Here is a 22,498-nt window from a genome sequence, read left to right on the forward strand (position 1 = left end):
TTCCCGGTATATATTACACTTTCCCATGAATATCCACCAAAAACGGTTTAGTGAATTATTTTTCTTTTACTTTGACTATTACTATGCAACAACCTAGATTGCCAGCTTGTCTTGTGGACCCACTTCACACCTCTGGTACCCAGCCTCAGTGAATTGGTTTAATAACGTGTATCAATTGACACTGTCCCTGACTAGTTGCTCATGATATTAATCACTGGTTTGCAAACTGGATCTACAAACAGCCATTATGATGTATTTGACATTTTTCATTTCCGTTACTTTTTATTCATTTCAGAACAATGACCGATCTAACAACTCACGGCGAGGAACCGGGGCCGGGGTCATTGGACATGATGGAAAATGAAACGTACATGCTACACAACAACATGACACCAACTGAAATATGGCGCCAGAATACCTTCGTGAATGCTCTGACCATCACACGCAACATCTATGTGCCGACCATCGTTGTGATAGGCTTGACTGGAAACTTTCTGTCCCTTGCCGTGTTTACAGCAAGCCAGTTCCGCCATGTTTCATCATCCGGGTATCTTGCTGCCTTGGCATGCGCAGACAACCTCTTCCTGTTATCGCTGCTGGTGACGTGGTTGGACGGAATAATACCGATTATGGTATCAAAAGAAGCATGTCGGTTCATTATCTTCATCACTTACACATCCAGTTTCCTTTCCGTGTGGAACGTGGTGTGCTTCACGAGCGAACGATATATCGCGATATGCCATCCCCTTCACGCACCGATAATCTTCTCAAAACTGCAGGAGAAGTATGTTGTCATAACCTTTGTCATACTATCAGCTGTCCTTTACAACTTTGCTCTCTGGACAACTGAAAGCCAGTACTACATTAACCGTATGCTTTGTGCCAATAACCCAACGTTCTTTTTCCTAATGAATATTGTAACGTGGATTGATACAATTCTGACCATGATTCTCCCTTTCCTCCTAATCCTCTTCATGAACTTTCGTATCGTGTGGCGAGTCATCCGGTACCAAAGAAAGCGGCAGAGTGTCCTCCAAACCCACCAGACCGCCCTAAAAAACAAGTCTCAGATGAGGATCACCCGAACATTATTACTAGTGTCCACTACCTTCCTCGTCCTTAACCTACCCAGTCACGTGATGCGACTGAAACAGCTGATTGCTAACTACAGCTCGCTCTACCGGGAGTTAATACAAGAGATTGTTCAATTGGTGTATTATTCCAACTTCAGTGTAAATTTCTTCCTGTACGCCATATACGGAAAACACTTTAAACAATCATTGAAGATGCTCATTACAAATATGTGCCGCAGAAAGAAGACATTTTCACGAGATAGATACCGTTCGGACTTCAACCGGACGTCCACAACATCAATGCTGGCTTACTCCAGGTGACTAGTCGTAAAGGAAAGCAAGTTATGACAGTGTTTGAAAACTATGGTGCTGAGTCAAGGGTGACGTGTGCTCATCATTAGACGCAAGTAGATACATGGTGACTTGTTTTTGTAATGATGATCTGTCACAGTGAACTATAGTGAATAGGTTCTTATTGCACTATTAGATGTTTTGTGGTGGAAAGGTGTGCAATATCCAATCACGGCGGATAGTTTGTTAACACTTTAGAAAATCAGGGCCATGACTACACATCTCGACTGCGGAGTTGACGGATGATGACGTCCTGCACGGACAATATTCGTCTATATACGAACGGTGTGGTGATTTTGAGAGGGTTTCAAGTGAGAATATCAAGCAAGGGAAATATGATCTACAGCTGTGATGGAATTTAAGTGTGATGATGCCTTTTTTGAAGGTCCAGCTGTGGATAACCGTGTGGGATAACGTCCAGGGGACGATGTTCAAGTATGGAGTAAGATATAAATGATGTTCAGGTTTTAAAGACCGTATACGTGACCATATTATGCCAGAAGATATGTGTCCTTGGTAGACTTCCTTCTGGAGTGACAATGTTATACAGGAATTTACAAGTAATAATGTAAGACTGACAGTATTTTGTCCATATATGAAGGAACTATGACTATATCAACACCAAGAATAATGGTGTAATGTTGTGGATGAACAGACAAGGGACATCATCAAGCCCTTGATCATTTTGTGATCTGTGAATCCAGTCTACATCCTGAAGTAGAGATGACCATTTGTGAAAGAGAACCATATGTTCGAAGATTTGTCGAGGCTCTTGCATCCAGATCCAATGTGATTATGTTCCGTTGTGGAACTTTACTTGACTACAGCATTCCTTGGAAGTGTATTTCCATGACACTTTTAAAATGTGGCTGTTCATATCTACGACATGGTTACTTGCATAGTTGCGTCCCTTCGTTGTGCCAGGATTTGCTGATCCTCAGTTTGAATTTCAGATTATGTTTTCATGCATGAACATGTCTCTTTTACCCGCATCATTTGGGATTCTGCATTAGGCGCACACGGCGAAATACCGCTGAAAATATTGTTCAGTTTGGCAAAATTCCAACTTACTTAAGGGCCTGGAACAAACTAAGACGCTATCCTGCACGTCACTGCAGCTGACATCCGAAAGAAGTGATCTATGACAATGGCGTATAACTAAATATATGGCCAAAATTACTTTAGTGCTAATGGAACGACCTGTAGACATTCCTGGGGAAGGCTGACGTTGAAAAGGACAGGGGAGTCCGGGGTTATATCAAAAACAAATAATTCTGGAAGAACGTTCTTCATAAAATGAACGTTCTAAGGCCTTAAAAATGACATTGCTGGAAAATGTTTCTCTTTAAAGGAATAAGCAAAGTCATTGTTTTTACTATCAGAAGTACCCCCTGGCCTACATCTCCGATCTGAGCCCTCTGAGTATCTACCGGTCGGTCCCTAACCAACGTTATGTATTCGAGACCGTTTAGTGCTAATCCAGATCGAGGACAAAGCTATTTTCCGGTAAAAATAGATTTCTATATTTGATGTGATAATATTTATCTTTATTACCTGATCAGTTGCATTTGTTGACAGTTTTGTTGTATTCTTTACACATTGTTTATCAATGTCTATCTGGTCAATAAATTGAAGCTTCACAATGGGAACTGTCTCTGTTTGTTATTCTCTTTTGAACTCTCTCAAATGCTGTTTGGTAGTCATTGATCTTTACTGTGTCGATCATATAATTATTCCTGATTTTTCGTTACATGATGGAATAATACACGTAGTGGCAAACATCTCCAATACTCTAAAGGTTAATTAGAAAAATGTGCATTAATATAAATTATAAGTAGATGATGTACGTACACATACATCCTCAACGTACATAATGTACGTACCCGTACGTCCTCACCTTAGATGATGTAAGATGCCGTACGTCCTCACCTTAGATGATGTACGAAGCCGTACGTCCTCACCTTAGATGATGTAAGATGCCGTACGTCCTCACCTTAGATGATGTAAGATGCCATACGTCCTCACCTTAGATGGTGTACGTACCCGTACGTCCCCACCTTAGATGATGTAAGATGCCGTACGTCCTCACCTTAGATGGTGTACGTACCCGTACGTCCCCACCTTAGATGATGTAAGATGCCGTACGTCCTCACCTTAGATGATGTACGAAGCCGTACGTCCTCACCTTAGATGATGTAAGATGCCGTACGTCCTCACCTTAGATGATGTAAGATGCCGTACGTCCTCACCTTAGATGGTGTACGTACCCGTACGTCCTCACCTTAGATGATGTAAGATGCCGTACGTCCTCACCTTAGATGATGTACGAAGCCGTACGTCCTCACCTTAGATGATGTAAGATGCCGTACGTCCTCACCTTAGATGATGTACGAAGCCGTACGTGCTCACCTTGCTTGGAAGTTCTCTAATCAAAGAAACTGTCGGCTAAATGGTGAGTAAATAGTAAGATTTCGTGTCATAAACATGAGCTACTATGGAAAACAGGAAATTCCGCCCTAAATTATTCTGTCATTGGTGAGTTATCTTTGAAATTATCCTCATCTTGTCCACAAACAAATTTCTTGAATGCCATCTTGTTTCTTTTAGAAATCCTGACCAGAATGACGTCGTATGACGTAACATAAGGTTAATCAGATGAATTTAGAGCACGTACACGTAAGGATGATATACATATGACTCTTACAATTTGGATGCACGCAGATTACCTACGTATACGTACGTCCTCAACTAGGCTGTTATACCAATACTTACTTCCTCACCTTGGATGATCTATTTCCACAACTGAGATAATGTACATACACGTGCGTCCTCAACTGAGGTGATGTACGTACAAGTACGTCCTCAGCTTGAATGATCTACTCTTGTGTGCTTCCTCATGTGAGATGATAAACGTACACGCGAGGTCTGGGATCAAATGAGATGATTTACCTACACATATGTCCTCAACTACGATGATGTACGTAAACGTATGTCTTCAAGTGGGATAATCTGCGTGCACGTATGCCCTCAACTAAGATGATATCCGTATACGTACGTCCTCAACTAAGATGATGAACTACACATCATTTTGCAACACACTTGTATCATTATCATGATAACACTGGTTCATACTCATATGCTCATGATACTGTTGAAATTGTACAGTAGCATGTCTAAGCAGTGACATCTTATGAACATGGTAATTGTTCTGTATTTTGTATTACGAGGGGTGATTGGTGAGTTTTGAGCCTAACAAGGATAACATAATCCATTTGATATGAAACCTGTTTATTTCTCAACATAATCACCTTTAAGGTCTACACACTTTTGCCAGCGATGCTGAAGTGCCATATGCCACTTTTTTCTTTGCTAGTGAAAAGGTTTGTTACGGCTGCAATGACGTCATCATCGGACTGGAAATGAGTTCCTGCTAAATGTATTTTCAGCTGAGGGAACAGATGATAGTCCGACGGGGCCAAATCAGGTGAATAAGGCGGATGTGGAAGAAGTTCAAAGCCCATTTCATGAATTTTTGCCATTGCAATCACAGACGTGTGAGCTGGAGCATTGACGTGGTGATAAAGGACTCGTTTTGTCAACTTTCCCCGTCGTGTAGCTTTGATTTTCTCTCTCAGCTGTTTCAAGAGTTCCACATAGTAAGCCCCGGTGATAGTACGACCTTTAGGAAGCCACCTTGATTACGCCTTCAGGATCCCAAAATACAGAAGCCATGATTTTTCCAACTGAAGGGGCTGTCTTTGCCTTCTTTAAAGTAGGAGATTTGACATGTTTCCATTGTTTCGACTGTTGTTTTTATTCAGGCTCAAAGTGATGGACCTATGTTTCTTTCATGGAAACAAATCGCTTGAGAAAGGTCTCTGGATCACCTTCAAAAAGCTTGAGATTCTCCCTGGAGAACTGCTCTCTTTGGTGCTTCTGATCCGCTGACAAAAGCTTGGGGAGCCATCGAGCAGAAACCTTGTGCATTCCTAAAATATCAGTCAGAATGAGATGCACTCACTCCTGAGAGATGTCCACTAAGTTGGCTATCTGTCGTTGTGTCACTCTTCAGTCATCCATAACTATATCCAGGATTCGCTGGACCACTTCTGGCGTTGAAGACCCAACACTTGGGTCAGGACGGGGTTCATCTTCAATGCTCGTTCGCCGTCGTTTGAATTTTGCCACCCATCTTTCTACTGTTGCATATGATAAGGCATCGTCCCCTAGTGTAGATGACATATACTCAAAAATCTCAGTTGGTGTCAAGCCTTTTTGCAAAGGTACTTGATCACAGCTCGTTTCTCTTGTGTTTCCATGTGAAGTCACCAGGTGACCCCCTCTGCAGTCGATACCTTGCTCTCTCTTAAATAATGCGTTAAATACTTCCACCTTTTGTGTTTGTGGCTCTACTTGATTGCTCTATCAGCACACCAAATGATTTTATCTATACCACACCTCTTAGGTGGTAGGCTCAAACTCATCAATCACCCTATATAGATGGTCACATATTCACAACATAGCATCACTGGCATCATACATTTCGCCAACGTTTCATAATCATCGCATGTGTAACTTGTGTGGCTCATTTCTGACATTCCCCGTCTTCATACTCCAAGAACATTGCTAAACTGGCATATAGCAGTTTGTAATGATCAGTAGAGGTTTCTTTGGGAACTTGCTCATGATGAAACACATTTAGGGTTTCTACGTCAATATCAGCAAATGGACATGTCATCGGACTGATTGAAATCCCAGCTACCATCGCCACATGGTGGTTTTTGGGGTTTAAAAAAGAGAAAAGCTACGTCAGCATTTAATTAAACTCGTTTTTGTTCTTTTAATTCAACTTACTTGTCCGTAGATTTTAGTTGAAACAGAAAAACGACTTTTAAAGAGACCATTATAGTCAATAAACAAATTTTATGTAATCGGGATAGGGTGATTATGTAATTTCCGTGAAACGTGGTTCAATGTTAATGTTTCTAACACAGGTCCAAGTAATCAGAAAGACCGGGAACTGCCGTGGTCATTACGTAATATTCTGACGAATCTTGTTGCCGCGAGGTTATTGAACACCGACAATATTTCATGAAGATAGTTTCAATACATTTTATAGAATGTTCTAGAAAGTAAACCCAGGTTCGATTCCCCACATGGATACAAGAAGAAGATTCTCCTTTTTTGTGTCCCACGCCAGAGATATTGTTGGAATATTACTAAAAAGAGAAGTACAATTAAACTCATTCACTCACACTCCCTCAACTGTGCAATGCGCCAGGACCCGCGATTCAGAGTTGCATTTGGGAGTAATTAAAAAATTAATTGACACCTTTGTAAATCTCTATTTCACTATATTCGTGTGAGCCATTTTGACGTCATGCTTGTGATGTAAATGCATCACGACGCAATGCTTGCTACTAACACTGGCTTACAAACGCGGTTCTTGACATCCAATCCAATACATTACTGTAAAGCAGTTTATACACACGCTCACCTCTCACGTATCACCTCTCACGTGTCACTACTCATGTGTCACCTCTCCGTTCCAGGAACGCGATACAGTTGGTTGTTGTGTGGCTGTCTCTGGATGCAGAGTATCACTGCTCGAGTTCACGTGTAATGTCCTTGGAAACAGAAAATTGGTAAAAATTTGCATGGGTTGACATTCGCTGTAGTGTGTTCAAAGACGCGTAAACCTTGGTTGATTATTCAATAGCGGTTCTTACTCCAGTGAACCCGAACAAAGGCTTCATCACATATTCCAAATGGGCTTTGATTTTTTTCTTCGGAAACAAAAGACACACGCGATGAATACGGTAAGTGCTTACGTTCATAAACGAACATGTACATATGCTTGTAATACCACCACATCTGATACTTTTATGTGTGAGTGAATTGATCTGTATAATACGTAACTTATTGCAAACATCGTACTTAGAAGTCAAGTCTCGTTGGGTGGATTTCATCACATGAACACAGGGCGATGGGGTAGCCTAATGAGAGAGAGAGAGAGCGATAGAGAGAGAGAGAGAGAGAGAGAGAGAGAGGGGGAGCGACAGAGAAGGAGAGAGAGGGAGAGAGAGAGCTTCGTTCAGAAAGAGGGCTTACATTTAAAGTTCGTCATACACTATCATTGATGCACCGTACAACATCATGAGAACTGCACAATTAGACGTGCGGGTACACAGCCTGGAAGACATTTATTCCGTTTTTCCATGGCAAAACAATAGGTATTTGTGCCAGACAATGTAAGTATTCTAACAATTGAGTTAATTTCACTTCACGTGGATGTGTGTGATAATATTTAGGGAGAATATCACGTCTTAATTCCCCTTAAAAGGGCATTCCAGACAAAAGTGATATTCATTTTCTACATGAAGTATGGCACAAAAAGAGAGCAAAGGCGATCCTCCATTTTAAGACCTAAATATCTACCTATCTATCTTACATTCTCAACTTGAGACAAGAGGCGAGCCCAATATTTAACAGTTTTGATATTCCGATTCACCTTTAATGAATAAGGACCAATCTCAGCACACGCTCCAATATTTGGCGTTCACTGTCCAATTCTAAGCCAACAGTAATGGTGACATCAGTATTTTGTGTATCCTCTCCTTGCACAGATAACTGCTACAACCCAACCCTCCTCCTCAGGCTGGAAATCAAACGCCGAATGCGCATCACTGGAATCCTCTGTCATTCCCCATGAAGAGCCTGGGCTAATTCCTGTAGATTTTGAACAGGTGGATTCCTTACTTGAACCTGACGCCCCAGATGGGTCCGTAAATGCTCAGTTGGGTTGAGAAAAGGGCTTTTCGCAGGCCAAGGTAATCTGTCAACTACTTTTTTTTCTGCAAGTATGAGATAACAGCTTTGAAACGATGGGGCCTAGTATTATCGTCTATAAGTACTGGCCAACTGGCGGCGTGGTTATCAAAATGAGGGACAACAGCAGCTCCCAGTACTTCCTGTTGGTATCTCTGACAATTGAATGGTGATAAGATGGAGACACACACCCAACACCATTACAGAGTCTACGCCAAAGGACTCAGCTGCATGGATCATCCGCTGTTGATAAGCCTTATTACTCCTTCTCCAAACCACCCAACGACCATTAGTAACATGAAGAAGAAAACGGTTTTCATCGAACTAATGGATCCTGCGCCATGTCCTCAGATTGTGGTTTTGCCGTTGATTACACCACGGCAAACGTTGAGCCTTGCGTCTGTCAATGAGTAAGGGATGTGTGGTTGGACGACGTGTACGGAGTCCAGCGGACCTGAGCCTTCTTCGATGGTGCCGGTTGAGAGACGAACACCCATGCTCCATTGTTCTCTGAGATACTTGGCATTGGTCATGTGCCTGCGTCTCACTAGGCGAACTAAGGCACGGTCATCACGGGGATGACCAGTGGCCGCATGTATCCTTACAAGGCTAATGACAGTGTGATTGATATTCAATCTGGACCCAATGCTGGGACAGGACCAACCAGCTTCATGCAAACTAATAATCTGCCATCTGGTATTTTCAGAAAGCCACTTTGAAAGCCGAGGATCCTTCGTTCTGCATCCCCTGTGATGAAATAATCACAGTCAAGCATGTCTTGCTTGACTGCGTTGAATATTCCGTCACAAGGGGCAATTATTTCAAATCAAGAACTATGATGGACATTTTTAGTAACGTAAGTTCTCATTTAATTATTGCATTTGTAAAAGAATTAGATTTGTTGTCTGACTTGTAAATAAATAAGTATCTTATGATTGGAAGTTGAATTGGTAACTGAGATTGTTAGTGGCTGTATCCTCGAGGGGGGTTGAAATACCGTAAAATTACTGTCCTCCTGAGAGGGTACGTAAGCCCCAAAACATTTGAGGTCAAATTTAATCTTCCATTTTTTGTAGCCGTAGTATTTCTATGTCATTTTAATTTGTGGCTAATCTTGCATACAATCACCAGCAGCTGAGGGGATGGTGTAAATCCAGCTAGGGACCATGCAGGTAGCAGAAGTAATGTAAGTCCCCATGGCCTCTAGTATGGTGATCTACCTTTGGTTGTTGGCGATCTATATAGCTTGTTTTTATTGTATTGTCTGAATAGTGATATCAGTTTTACCTTTCAGCGCTAGTTTTAATTATCATTGTGATACTCTAGTTGTTTTACTGTCCTTCGTCGACAGTTTATATATATATACAAGATTGCCGATGCGGCGTTAAATATTACCTCACTCACTCACTTCAGAAAGCCTACGCCTCGGTGTGTCCAAAAGAGTTCAATTTCAGTACTGTTCACTTATTGATGCGCCGATAAGAAAGCAATGAGAATACTTCATTTCACCTTTTTATACCCCTCAGTCGCTTGTACCATGACGGGACTTTAGCATGAAAAGCATGCATTTGAATTCAGCACGTGAATTTCATGCTGACTGCATGTGTATTTAGATATAACTGGTTGACCTCTCTGTTTCAATCCCTCTTTGTTACAATCTACAATTATTTTGGTGGTGCTTAATTAATGCTCATGTGTATATATTGAGCAGAACATCAATAGGTAGATTATCAAAAACATTTTACCAATGATTTGAGAATATTCAACACCTTCCATGCTTGTTCAACCAAAGTTTTGTTTTAGCTAACCTAGCGGTTAACACATTCGCTTGTCAGGCCAAAGGTCCGGATTTCCCACATGTACTGAAGCCTATTTGCAGGAACATTTGTCAAACGCAGCGTACAACTACTGATTCACTAATCATCTGCTCACTAACAACAGGCACAATACAAGCCATATGAAGGTCCACGACTGTTTATTTAGACAACACGTCCAATGAATAGGTCAAGGACTCTGGTACAACTCGTACCATTCAGAAACATATACACCCAATGAATGGCTAATTATGCAGTGGTCATACAAACTTGCCCGTGACAATGTCCTCAACTCAGATTTATGCTAATTGAACCACAAAGCTCAACCGAAGTACTGAGATTTGGTGAAGTAACGGAATTATGAATATGATATTGACAAGACACTGAGAGGAGCTCTGTGAAAGGCAAATGACCAGCAGTGACCAGCCGTGGATATATACGGGCGCAGGCAATATGCAATATTCCATACAGTTCTGTTTCTTTTGAAACAAATGCGTTTGATGAGGTTCAGGAAAAACATTGCAGATTAACTGAACTTAATTACGAAATATCTCACTTGCAGCCCAAGTTCCAAGTAACATAAGTCTGGCACCTCCCAATCCGTTGATTGACACTTGAATAGTAGCTTGAGAATGCTGTAAGGTGTAGTCAATCAATTTGTCTTGTATTTGATATGTATGTATGTTTACCATCACCGTGGTTTCAGTCGTTAAATGTTTGTTATTTGAAGTTTAGCAAACGGGATGATGTAAACCCTGCTGGGATCAAAGCAGATCTGTAAGCTGAAAAAAACTGCCAAAGTGACCCTACAGTTTATATATTTCCATTCACCGTTTTGGTTGCGGGTGAAGAAGCACGAGCCCTCAGCTGATAACGAACCTAAACAGTATGTCTGTGTCAGAATCACCCCGATCCCTTGTTGATGCATTCTTTTATGTAAATGGACATATAATGTGGCATCGGTTTGTGACAATAATGTATTGAAACTGGCATCTTCATGACCATAACTGAGCTTAAGAATTGAGACCTAATTTATGGCTTTAGTTTATGAACTGAAAACTGGAAAATATACGCATGTAAATAAGAAGAAAGAATGATGTAAGTTTTACGCTGCTTTTAGCAATCTTCCAGCAATATCATGTGACACGAGAAATGGGCTTCACGCATTTTGTCCATGTGGGGAATCGAACCCTGATCTTCAGCGAGACAAGCGAACGCTTTAACCACTAGAATACCCCACCGCCCCGTTGAGTAAGTGAGTGACAGAAAGAAAGAGAGAGGCTATACCCTCAATCAGACTTCACTTATTGTACCCATGTGGTGAGTCGAACCCGGACCATCGCGTTAACTGGCAAACCACTAGGCTAATCTACTGTCACCATGGCGATAGTAGTCACTGGCAACTGCGCTCTCAAACTAACTCATTTGGCCAGAAGACGTAAGCGGATTTTGATTACGACGTACGGATGCGATATGTGTGAAAGCATCGTGAATATATCGTTGTTTGATAAGATGTGATGACGAATGATCGGGTGCGTCACGTCTGTTGCTTGTTATAGCTTGTATACTAATTATCAGATACAAATTAGCAGTTACACCTGACGGTCAAGACATTATCATAAATCCTGTCACATCATTTTCACAGCGGTTTTCGATCCATGACACCGAATTTTGAAGACACAATCTTTCATAGTTCAATGATGTGTGAGGTCATTCTTATTTAGCAGATATTATATTTGGGACTACACTTTTTTAGTAAAGTACAGATTCTAGTACTTTTGTAGTATGTCACATTTGACCTCTTTCTGAATGGCATTCATGTCATTCTTCTGTGATTTAAAGTTTCCCTTATACATGTAGTGAACACGGGTGTTATCAATAGTTAACAGAAACCGAACTTTGAAGACACATTAATTCACAGCTCAGTGATGTGTGAGATCATTCTAATGCGTTCTGAAGATTCCCTCATACGTGTCGATTTATTTAGACATATACACTTACAGAAAAGACGAAAGTCTGAAATTATGACCACAGATATAATTTCTTCAATTCTGACCGGTTTCACTCTGTCACTGTGATCGTCATGATGCACGTCATGATATAGATGTATTCATGTGCACATTTGTTCCTGTTACCAATACTTCCGACTAATCCAAGCACATAACTTTCACATTCACAAAACCTTATTTCGTTGCATATTCCAGACTAAGTATTCTTTGGCGTTGACCGTATGTTTAAGAACACCCATGTGATTATGTGAATTGGGATAATTATTAAATGATTAGTCAACGCCGTAGAATAATTCTTCTTGAAAGACGAAATGAATTGCAAATGAAGAATATATAGACAAAAGGGGGTCCATCATGCCACCATTTGTCCTGTCTTCAAAGATCACTTCGGTAATTTCTCCGACTCGTATCATAATCATGTAGATTCAGCAATATTCCAGTTATATGTCGGAGGTCTGTAATTAGTCAAGTCTAGACAAGGTAATCCAGTGATTGATATCATCAGCAACGACCTACGTAACTGGGATACGGTGATGTGCCAGCGTTATTTGCCTCTTACCACAAGCACGGGCTGCTGATGACTGCTAATCAGAATGTCAGTGTTTATTAAATCGATGAGCTTAGATTTCTCAGTGGCGGGTATGGAGCTAATAAAACAGGGTTTAACACACACACACACACACACACACACACACACACACACACACACACACACACATACATATATATATATATATATATAAGAATATATATATGAATGCAGACACACAAACTATTATATATCTCTCTATGTGTGTGTGTGTGTGTGTGTGTGTGTGTGTGTGTGTGTGTGTGTGTGATATTTATTCTCCATCCAAAGTGGGTTTTACATCAAAAGGTTCAATACTTGTCTGTCTCACAATTTCTTACCTCTAATTTCGACAAAGTGAACACTTGCATGCTTGCATACACATTTCTAAAACTGCTTTTCCCATGTTGAACTTACGTTCGTGTCTAAAGAATCACACTTTTAACTTATCAGTGATATCAGTGACATTTTCTTTTAATATATCAATGCCATTTTCAATTCGCTGAAACTGAAGGGTTCTTAGACCCTGGAGAAAAGATTATGTCAAGAAACTCGAGCTGAGAAAAATATTCAAACTGATGACATGGCGTCGATCGATAGCAAATTAGATTGGGTTCATAAAAACACTTGTTCCGCCAATAAATTCTCCATTGGGTAACACGGGATCTATAAATATATTTTAACTTGATAGTCGCTAAGAGATAATGTTTGCGCAGAGACACTATATTCACTTCTTGGGATCGGGATGGTTCTCTTAGATAAATGACACGTGTGAAAGATTAAATACGACACCTGCTGATGTTAGATTTGTCATTTTTCGCCAGGGTTATTACGTCACGGTGAAAATCGTTGGTCACAAAACATTATTTTTCATGAAAGTAACAGAAATGGTGCAGGCAAGAACAAATGATGGTAGGCGTGAGTTAGGACGTGCGCAATAATCACCGTCTTAAAAATGGCGTCAAAAATCTATCACTGTATTATAATGAATTCCTGTTTTGGATCTCAAGCGAATATCTCGTCACAAACTGATGGAAGAATTTACCGAAATGTGAGTGGACTTCTCGTTTTTCGACTGAGGTGTTCATAAATATTAAAACCGCTTCCAAAACGAACTAACATTTTTGTTATTTAGTTTAGTGTGCTGTGATACATTTCATTATATCACCACCGCCGTGGTCAGGTGAAGAGCGGAAGGCCGGTGGTCCGGTCCAATGAAATCTACAGGCCAATTTGGTCACGGTCAAACCAATAATACAAAATAGACATTTTACACAGTTTCACACGGTTTTTGAAAGTTATCGCAACATGGTGGTCGGGATTCGATGTTTATGTTGAACACTCCACCGAAATTGGGTCTGAAAACACAGCCTACAACCTCGAACGAAGACGATTTCAAGCCTATTCTGTTCAGATTCTGGGAAGTGCTTTTGACCCCTACATAAGAAACCACGGGAGGCATGGCAGTGACAATATGTTTGTGCGGGAGGACGCGGCTGACAGTGGCAGTGATAGAGATACAGGAGCGCCGCTGGTCTTTTGATGTTGTGTGTTATCGTGCAGTCCTGACAACTACACGCAGAAGTATTCAAACTCTTGATAATATTCACAACTCTTCCAACCAATTGTCCGTCAAGTTTTACGAATTCAATAAGTTTTACGGTCGACGCCATATTTGTTGCCACTCACGAGAGACCTACTAAACGTATTTGTTTACTTATTTTTATTGATTGTTTTATTTTCGCGAAAAACTCACGAATGGAATGAGTGATGAAATTAGTACCAGTAATGTCAAAGTTCACGTATTAGCCAATCAAATCACTCGGTGTTACGACACATGTGTGTCATAACACTTTGTTATGAAACACCTTTACGAAGTACCACGTGAGTAATAAATATAGGTTATCATGCGAGTGTGTTTGGGGATGGTTAATATCCTGCATTAGGAATAAGCATGGCATTTAGCGAGCCTAAACGAAAAAATGCGATATCATTTGCCGCAGATCACGAAACTAAATTTATGGGATGTACCTGCATATCTATGACGTCACAAATATGTGCGTAGTAATACTTAGCGTCACAAGCTCGGTGACGCAAGTTTGTACTGATAACCCGTTTGAGTGCGTTACGTCATCTAGTTCCCTGTAAGCTTTTATGTTAAAGAGCGCATTGTTGTCAACAAATCTCAGCTTACGTTTGAAAAATTACAAAAAACCTTGTGTGGAATTTCTGAAAATTTCAATTACCCTTTTGAACACCAAATACACTTTAATGTTCGCGTGACACTGTGCACCTGGATTCCTGTGCCGTCCTCTTGCTAACACTGACAGTCGGTCGGGAAACTGTCTTTGGTATCTTTGCAAGCCTATGGATTTCTATCTTCCCTTCATAATCTACTCCACCTATCATAACCAGGCACGAAGTTTCTGGGATCAAAGGACTGACAGTACTGTAACCACGGCCGTCAATCCGGACACGATCACCGACCCTTGACGTCATGTTTGTGTACACTGTGAAAGTAGTCCCTAAATCTTACATATGACCTCTCTAATTTGCATCGGTATCCGTATATGACCCCAACGGATACCGAAAATATCCATTGACTTTATCCTGCCGAGAACACTATCCATTGTATGATAAATTTACTTTTTTGTGATGTTTGCTATAGTCACATCAATGCCCACTGATCCGTTTACTTCAATACGATGTTTGATATTTCCAGACATATGTCCACTGATCCGTTTACTTCAATACAATGTTTGATAGGTCCAGACATATGTCCACTGATCCGTTTACTTCAATATTATGTTTGATATGTCCAGACATATGTCCACTGATCCGTTTACTTCAATACAATGTTTGATATGTTCAGACCAATGTGATATGATATGGTTACTTCATTGCGATGTTTGATTTTTTCACTCCAATGTGATCTCATGCATCTGCTTCATTGGGATGTTTGGTATGTTCACACCAATGTTATCTGGCCCTTTTACATCCGTGTTGATGATCAATACTTTTACCTCATTTTGTTGTGACACGTGTACTTCCTTGTAATAAGATACTTTAACTATATTGTAATGTTTAATCCGTTATTTTATTGTGACATGAAATATTTATTTCACTGCGTTGGGACACTCTTACTTCTTAGTGTTCTGCATAATCTGATTAACTGTATCCGTAGGGAGGGGGAGGGAGAAGACGTTTCATTCCAGGTTATCAACACCAAAGATGGAAAGGTAGTGACCGGACCTTCACCTCACCAAAAATTTATTTCCACAATTGACGCACCACTGACACAAGAGCCCGTGTTAATAACGCTCGGTTAACCCACAGATAAACGAATCAGTCTTACTGTCTACCTTATTTGCGCTTAATTTTTACCATTATCCCCATTGGGAATGAGTAAAACAGCTGCCGGTAGTGTTAGCCATCGAACAGGACAAGTTATCATCTTATCGAGATCATACTAGTGATGTCAATGTTTTCTTTGTAGCCCAGTGTTACATTCTTCAGATAAAGTCTCTAAATCGGATGGAGTTATGACTCCTTAACATGATGAAAACATGTTCCAAGGAAATCTCGAAATAATCGATTGACAGCGAAGTCCACTTAACTTCTATCACACGCACTAAATGTTATAGGCTATGAGTTTATTTTCAGGTATGTAGATGGTCTTCTGATGTCGTTGAATAACTGTCAAAGGGACAATTCACTGACTCTCCCATACAAACGAGAAATAGGAGTAAAACTGCCTAGCCTGCTTCTTAATTATATCTACCTATAGTGATAAGGATCTACCGGTCGTGGTTACGCTAAGAATCTGCCGATCCTGATACTAGTAATACGAATTTGCTTATCGTGGTTATACCAATAACCCTGTATTCAAAGGAACAAGTGCAAGGTCCATGTATACTGTGATAAACAGTTAATTCACATAAACAAAAACGTGTAATGGACACCAAGCACACAGATACTTGAATGAAGCTAAATTCAGAGTGAGAATATCCAGTTTGCACAAGAAGGGGAAGCGAAACGACAGACTCTTAAGTTTCATTGCTTACATGTGTGCCAGACAGCGTTAGATATAACCGCCGGGCGGGAGGACCGGCGCTGGTTGTTATTGTATCGAGCCGGAAGTTTCAAATATCTGCGGGCCCTTGTTGCACTCAATAACATATCTGTCATATTTTTCAACTGGAATCTTTCCTATTTTTTTTGTTCTTTATTATCGCTCGGGAATCACCCACGATCCATCATGTATTTCAACTATTTGAGCATAGGAATGGAAAATTCTGCGCCAACGAACTGATTTGTAGAAACATTGTGAAATTCTTACAGTTTAATCTACTTTGTTTTTATTGGTTTGATTGTAACAGAATGGACCTGCAGATTTCATTCAGGGCCCGTAGATTTTAAAGCCTGCAGGCGACAGCAGCCCCTGATGGCCAACTGGCAAATCAAAGTATAGCAAACACTGGTTCCAGAGATATCAAGGGTGTTATGCTTCATTGACGGTGAAGATCTGATTAAGGTATAAACAATGGGGATGATGTTTTTATCATCATTCACCATTCGGTTTGGGGTACTATTGTTGCAAAGAATCCTGTGTTGAGCTCGGGAGATCATGGCCTGATGTGGCCTGATGCATGTAGCTATTATACTCATGGAAACAAATAGAGGAACACATGAAATACTAGTGTTCCTTTATTTATTTATTTTCAGAATTTCACCCACAGCGCAATACACATCTTGTAAAACATGAAAAAAGAATAAAGGATCACTTGTACTTTCATGTGTTTCCATGTTTGTTTCCATGAGTTATATGTAAGTAATGTTTGTCACACGGACTGGACAGATATATCGTCAATTATTGGGATAGTCTTCAGGCAATAAAATCATAATATTCAACATGGGTCTGTAGTGCACCTAGTGCTTAAAGCGTTAAATTGTGATGTCGAAGACAGAAGCGGATGGTCAGGCAAACTGACTTGGCTGACACATGATGGATGTTCATGCTGTTCACCACTGGATTGCCTGGTCTAGACTCGATAATTTATAGCTGTAACATTGCTGAGAGCGGCGAAAAACTAAACTCACTCACTCACTCATGCCTTTGGAAAGCCCTGGGTCTGATTCCCCACACGGGAACAATGTGTGAAGCCCATTCATTTCTGGTGTTCTCGTCGTCATGTTGTGGGAACGTTGCGTGACGTAAAACCATACTCACTTACAGTAACTTAAACACTCATTTTAAGTTAACATTGACGTGAATTCCCCGACCGAATCACGCCCTTTTAGGGAACACCGTTTACATCACCGAATCACGTTGATGAAGTGTCTGTTACACAAGCAAGAACAGTGATAGGTCTCATGAGTGTGGTGTATGTGCGTCAGACGCTCAGCAGACAGTAGATCAATTAGAGAGTTCCTGCCGGCCATAACAGAACATCTGAAATGCAACTGAGAGTCGCTTGGAACTCAGGCTGAGAATCGCCGTAAGTCTTGTGATCAACTCGTGACTGAGGATCATACGATATGCTACCTATTAGCGAGGGGATGTAAAGGCGATCTGTTCATATACATTTCTAAATCCCGCTAACGATGTGTATTTGGTATAGCAAAAGCACACGCTTAAACAATTGTCTCATGGGAACGATGATTCATATTGCACTGGAATTGGGTTATGAGAGAGAGAGAGAGAGAGAGAGAGAGAGAGGGAGAGAGAGACAGAGAGAGAGAGGTTGAAAAGTAGATGTAAATTAATGAGAGACAAAGTAGCAGAAGATGATTTTTACACACACTCACACACACACACACACACACACACACACACACACACACACAACGTGATAGTCCGTGCTGTGTTGGACATTGTGTCCATGTGAGGAACCGAACCCAGGTCCTAAGCGTGACGGGCGTACGAGTTTGACCTTTAGGCTACCCCCAGCGCCCCGTGGAGGAATGAGTGATAGAAAGAGAGACTAAAGATGATAACATCACTTGTAATTAGTATGGACTACAATGTATCATTGAGAGGAAGAGAGTGAGTGAGTTAGTGAATTTAGTTTTACCCCACACTCAACAATATTCCAGCTGTATGGCAGAGGTTTGTAAATAATCGAGTCTGAACCAGACAATCCAGTGATCAACAGCATGAGCCTCGATCTAAGCAATTTGGGACCGATGACATGTGTCAACCAAGTCAAGGAGCCTGGTCACCCGATGCCGTTAGTCGCCTCTTACAAGCATAGTCGCAGAGTTAGAGAGAGATGGTAGAGAGAGCTTCCTACTTCCAATATCTTTGGATAGGGGAAGGATTCGCTCACGATTTCGGAAACACCTTACGCGTCCTTAATCACAGATTCTTAGAAGATTGTATATGGACATACTAAGACCTACCTCATTTTATTCTTGTTTTATACAGACACATATTTGCATCCCGCTTCTTTTATCCTTTCTCAGGGCGGTAGGATAAAGCGTTCACTTGTCATGCCGATGACCCGGTTTTGTTTTCCCACATGGATACAATGTTTGAAGCCCATGCTGGTTTGCCCCGCTGTCATATTGCTAGAAAAGTGCTGAAAGCGACGTAACACTAAACTCACTCACTCACTCACTCACTCACTCATTCCTTGTCCTTTCGACTGACTGAGTGTGGTTTTACGCCGCTTTTAACAACATTTCGGTAACAACACGGTGGGGAACACCAGAAATGGACTACACACATTGTATCTATGTGGAGGATTCGAACCCGGGTCTCCGGCGTGACGAGCCCACCGCCCCTTATCCTTTCGAGATCTCAAAATGAATTTCACCATTTTTTAAAAATTTTCAACTCTTAAAGTTGCCTTAAAGTTAAACTCATCCCCACCCACCTCCAACTTACACCTCCTGGATTGAAACTTCGAGGAGTATCGCTACAAATTATAAATTACGCCTTGGTGAAACAAATTTCATCAAGAAATTATGCATTATATTTACAATCATAAAACGGCAACTTTTATATTTTAACAAGATATGCACATGCTAATAGCTAAATCCTCGTTTGTCGAAATCAAACCCTTTACCGATCACCATTCCAAGCTGGGAATTGGACTAAAAGTGATTTTAGCGCATCCTTACTTCAATCTACTGCCTTGAACGTAAATTCATGCACGCACTAAACAGCCACCCTAGATTTGGGACGTATTTATCAAGCGGTCGGGGGAGACTCTGGAAGTTTGAACCCGGGGTTTGATCACGACCTCTCCACTTCTCAACCTGTTCAGTATATGTATTCGGTTTTCCAAATACACTGATAGAATCGCCTGTAAAATATCTCCGTTTATTCAAAGGGCAATCGTCGAGATCAGTGTAGCTTCTCGAACGGGAGGATGAGGGTGAATCCCACCCAACTGATTATGGGTATGTGTTGCTAGTGTGCTGATGTTTGTTGTGTGGGTGATGGGTAGGGCTGCGGTTGTGGTGGCTTCAAGGGGAGGAGTGTTTCCGGTTCTGATAGTTATAGAAAGTTTACCTTTTCAGTAGAAGGGTTGTATGTTGGGGTTGAGGGTGGTATTTGTGCAAGGATGAATCCCACCCAAGTGATAAGGGATATGTGTTAGTGGTAACTATGTTGATGTTTGTTGTGTGTGTGATGGGTAGGGCTGTGGCCAGTAAGAGGTAGTATATCAGGGCAAGGGGTGTTTCTGGTTCTGATATTTATGGAAAGTTTGCCTTTTCAGTAGAAGGGTTGTATGTTGGGGTTGAGGGTGGTATTTGTGCAAGGATGAATCCCACCCAAGTGATAAGGGATATGTGTTAGTGGTAACTATGTTGATGTTTGTTGTGTATGTGATGGGTAGGGCTGTGGCCAGTAAGAGGTAGTATATCAGGGCAAGGGGTGTTTCTGGTTCTGATATTTATGGAAAGTTTGCCTTTTCAGTAGAAGGGTTGTGTGTTGGGGTTGAAGGTGGTATTTGTGCAAGGATGAATCCCACCCAAGTAATAAGGGGTATGTGTTGGCAGTGTGTTGGTGTTTGTTGTGTATGTGATGTGTTGGACCAGTTTTCATTGGGTGGTGGGGTGTAAGGGATGTTGCCCATTCCGTTATACAATGTTTACCTCTAATTAGCAGAGTTGTTGTCTTTCGGGGTTTAGGCTGGTTGTTGAGTAGGTGAGTGAGTTAAATAAAATGTACAAATACATAAGCAATATTTCAGTCCCTGTTGTAACTTCGATAGGGTGTTGGGCAAGTGAGTGAGTGAAAATGTATCGTCACATCAACAATATTTCAATCATATCTTGACGTCGTTAGGGTGTTGAGTGAGTGAGTGTAAATGTATCGTCACATCGGCAATAATTCAGCAGTATCGTGACTTAATTAGTAGCTTTGGAGTAATTATAACAGCCAAAACATTCGTCATATAGGGCATTTATACTGGACAAAATAAGTCAGAGATATTGGTATTTTTGTGACTGATATGTTATCAGTGGTTCATTGAATAATTACCTCATTATTCAAAAATATCCTTAACTATTTTTGTCCAGTATCTGCTTACACCAAATGAATTAAAGATGGGAGGTTAGTTTCAAATATTTCAGAAGACACAACTACACAAATATGTGAACAGATGTTACGACTAGGAGCAGATCCATCGAGAAAAAGAGTGAAAGGAATCCAATCACTTGCATCTAATGGTGAAGACGATGAGTAAGCCGAAGACAAGTCGACACTAGATGCTGCCCCATCTGTAAGCTCTTGATAGGAAACGAGACATCGCAGTAAGCAGCTGCATGGAATCCAATCACGCACGAAATTATTTCGTCACGATAACGTTTTGCTGCTCTTGTTATATCGAGTGGAGATGAGCTAAAAACAATTAAAACTAAATGCAGTAAGACTGTGAAGTAGTTTTTAGCAATAAATTATACAATGAATAGAGTTCTTACAATGAATAGAGATATTTATCGAGGCTACTTCTAATTGTTGGATGTTAAGCGAGTTAGTGTTATCAATTACAGTGGGGTTATTTTTGCAGACGAGGTAGACAGTTGTGAAGGTTAGGTCCTACGTTACATAAGATGTGCTGACAATTATATATAACTCAGTCCAGATCAATGACAACACTCAACTAAGCTGACTGAGCAGTATGTGATGATGAATTAAAGAGTTGCTGCACGAATCTCCCTGCCAATGAAGGAAAACGAATGGTAGAGTAGTCTAGTGGGTAAAGCGTCCTCTCGTCACCTTACGTGTGAGGTTCGACTCCCCAGATGGGTACAATGTATGCAGCTACCCTGATAGTACTCGAACATTGCTATAATCAATAAATCGCGAAAGCAGGAATCATCTGAAATAACACTAACTCTGACACAAATTTATTGAGAACCTCTCATACCGATTAGAGGGCTTACATTACTGCAATCTCAGAAAAAGATATTCATTAGGCGCCTTTCCAAGATAAAATTCTAATTAAACAACAATTGTTTCCTGTAAAAGATGTCCATTTCAGAAGCTGGATGTTAGTCTCATGAAGACATATTTTTGTTTGTATTTTTGACTGGGTGATCAAATACAGAAAGTTTCTCTCCCATCTCACAGTTTGTAAGATCTGCCAGCCAACAAGTTCATGACCTACCATATTACCGACAGTTCCATATTGCGCCTTTACGTTTTGTAAATGGTTGCAGATATCTACTTTACAAACATGCATGTTTGTGTGAAGATACCCTTTAGGATTGCCTTCTGCAACCCATACTAGTGGTCAGGTTGGCTAGCATGTTTGACACGTGTCATCGTGTTCAAATTGCGCAGATTCACGATCATGTTGTTGGTCACTGGATTGTTTGGTCCAAACTTGATTACTTACA

At 40.8% G+C, this 22,498-nt stretch overlaps 1 protein-coding gene across 1 annotated transcript; it reads left to right on the plus strand.

The window, feature by feature from the left end:
• The first annotated feature begins 299 nt into the window (after positions 1 to 299).
• LOC137296991 (neuropeptides capa receptor-like) lies at positions 300 to 1,394 on the plus strand. Its single transcript, XM_067828923.1, has one exon. It carries the CDS (start codon positions 300 to 302, stop codon positions 1,392 to 1,394), a length of 1,095 nt encoding a protein of 364 aa, XP_067685024.1.
• Positions 1,395 to 22,498: the final 21,104 nt, after the last annotated feature.

The sequence above is a fragment of the Haliotis asinina genome, chromosome 9, assembly GCF_037392515.1.
Source record: "Haliotis asinina isolate JCU_RB_2024 chromosome 9, JCU_Hal_asi_v2, whole genome shotgun sequence".
Taxonomy (NCBI): Eukaryota; Metazoa; Mollusca; class Gastropoda; order Lepetellida; family Haliotidae; genus Haliotis; species Haliotis asinina.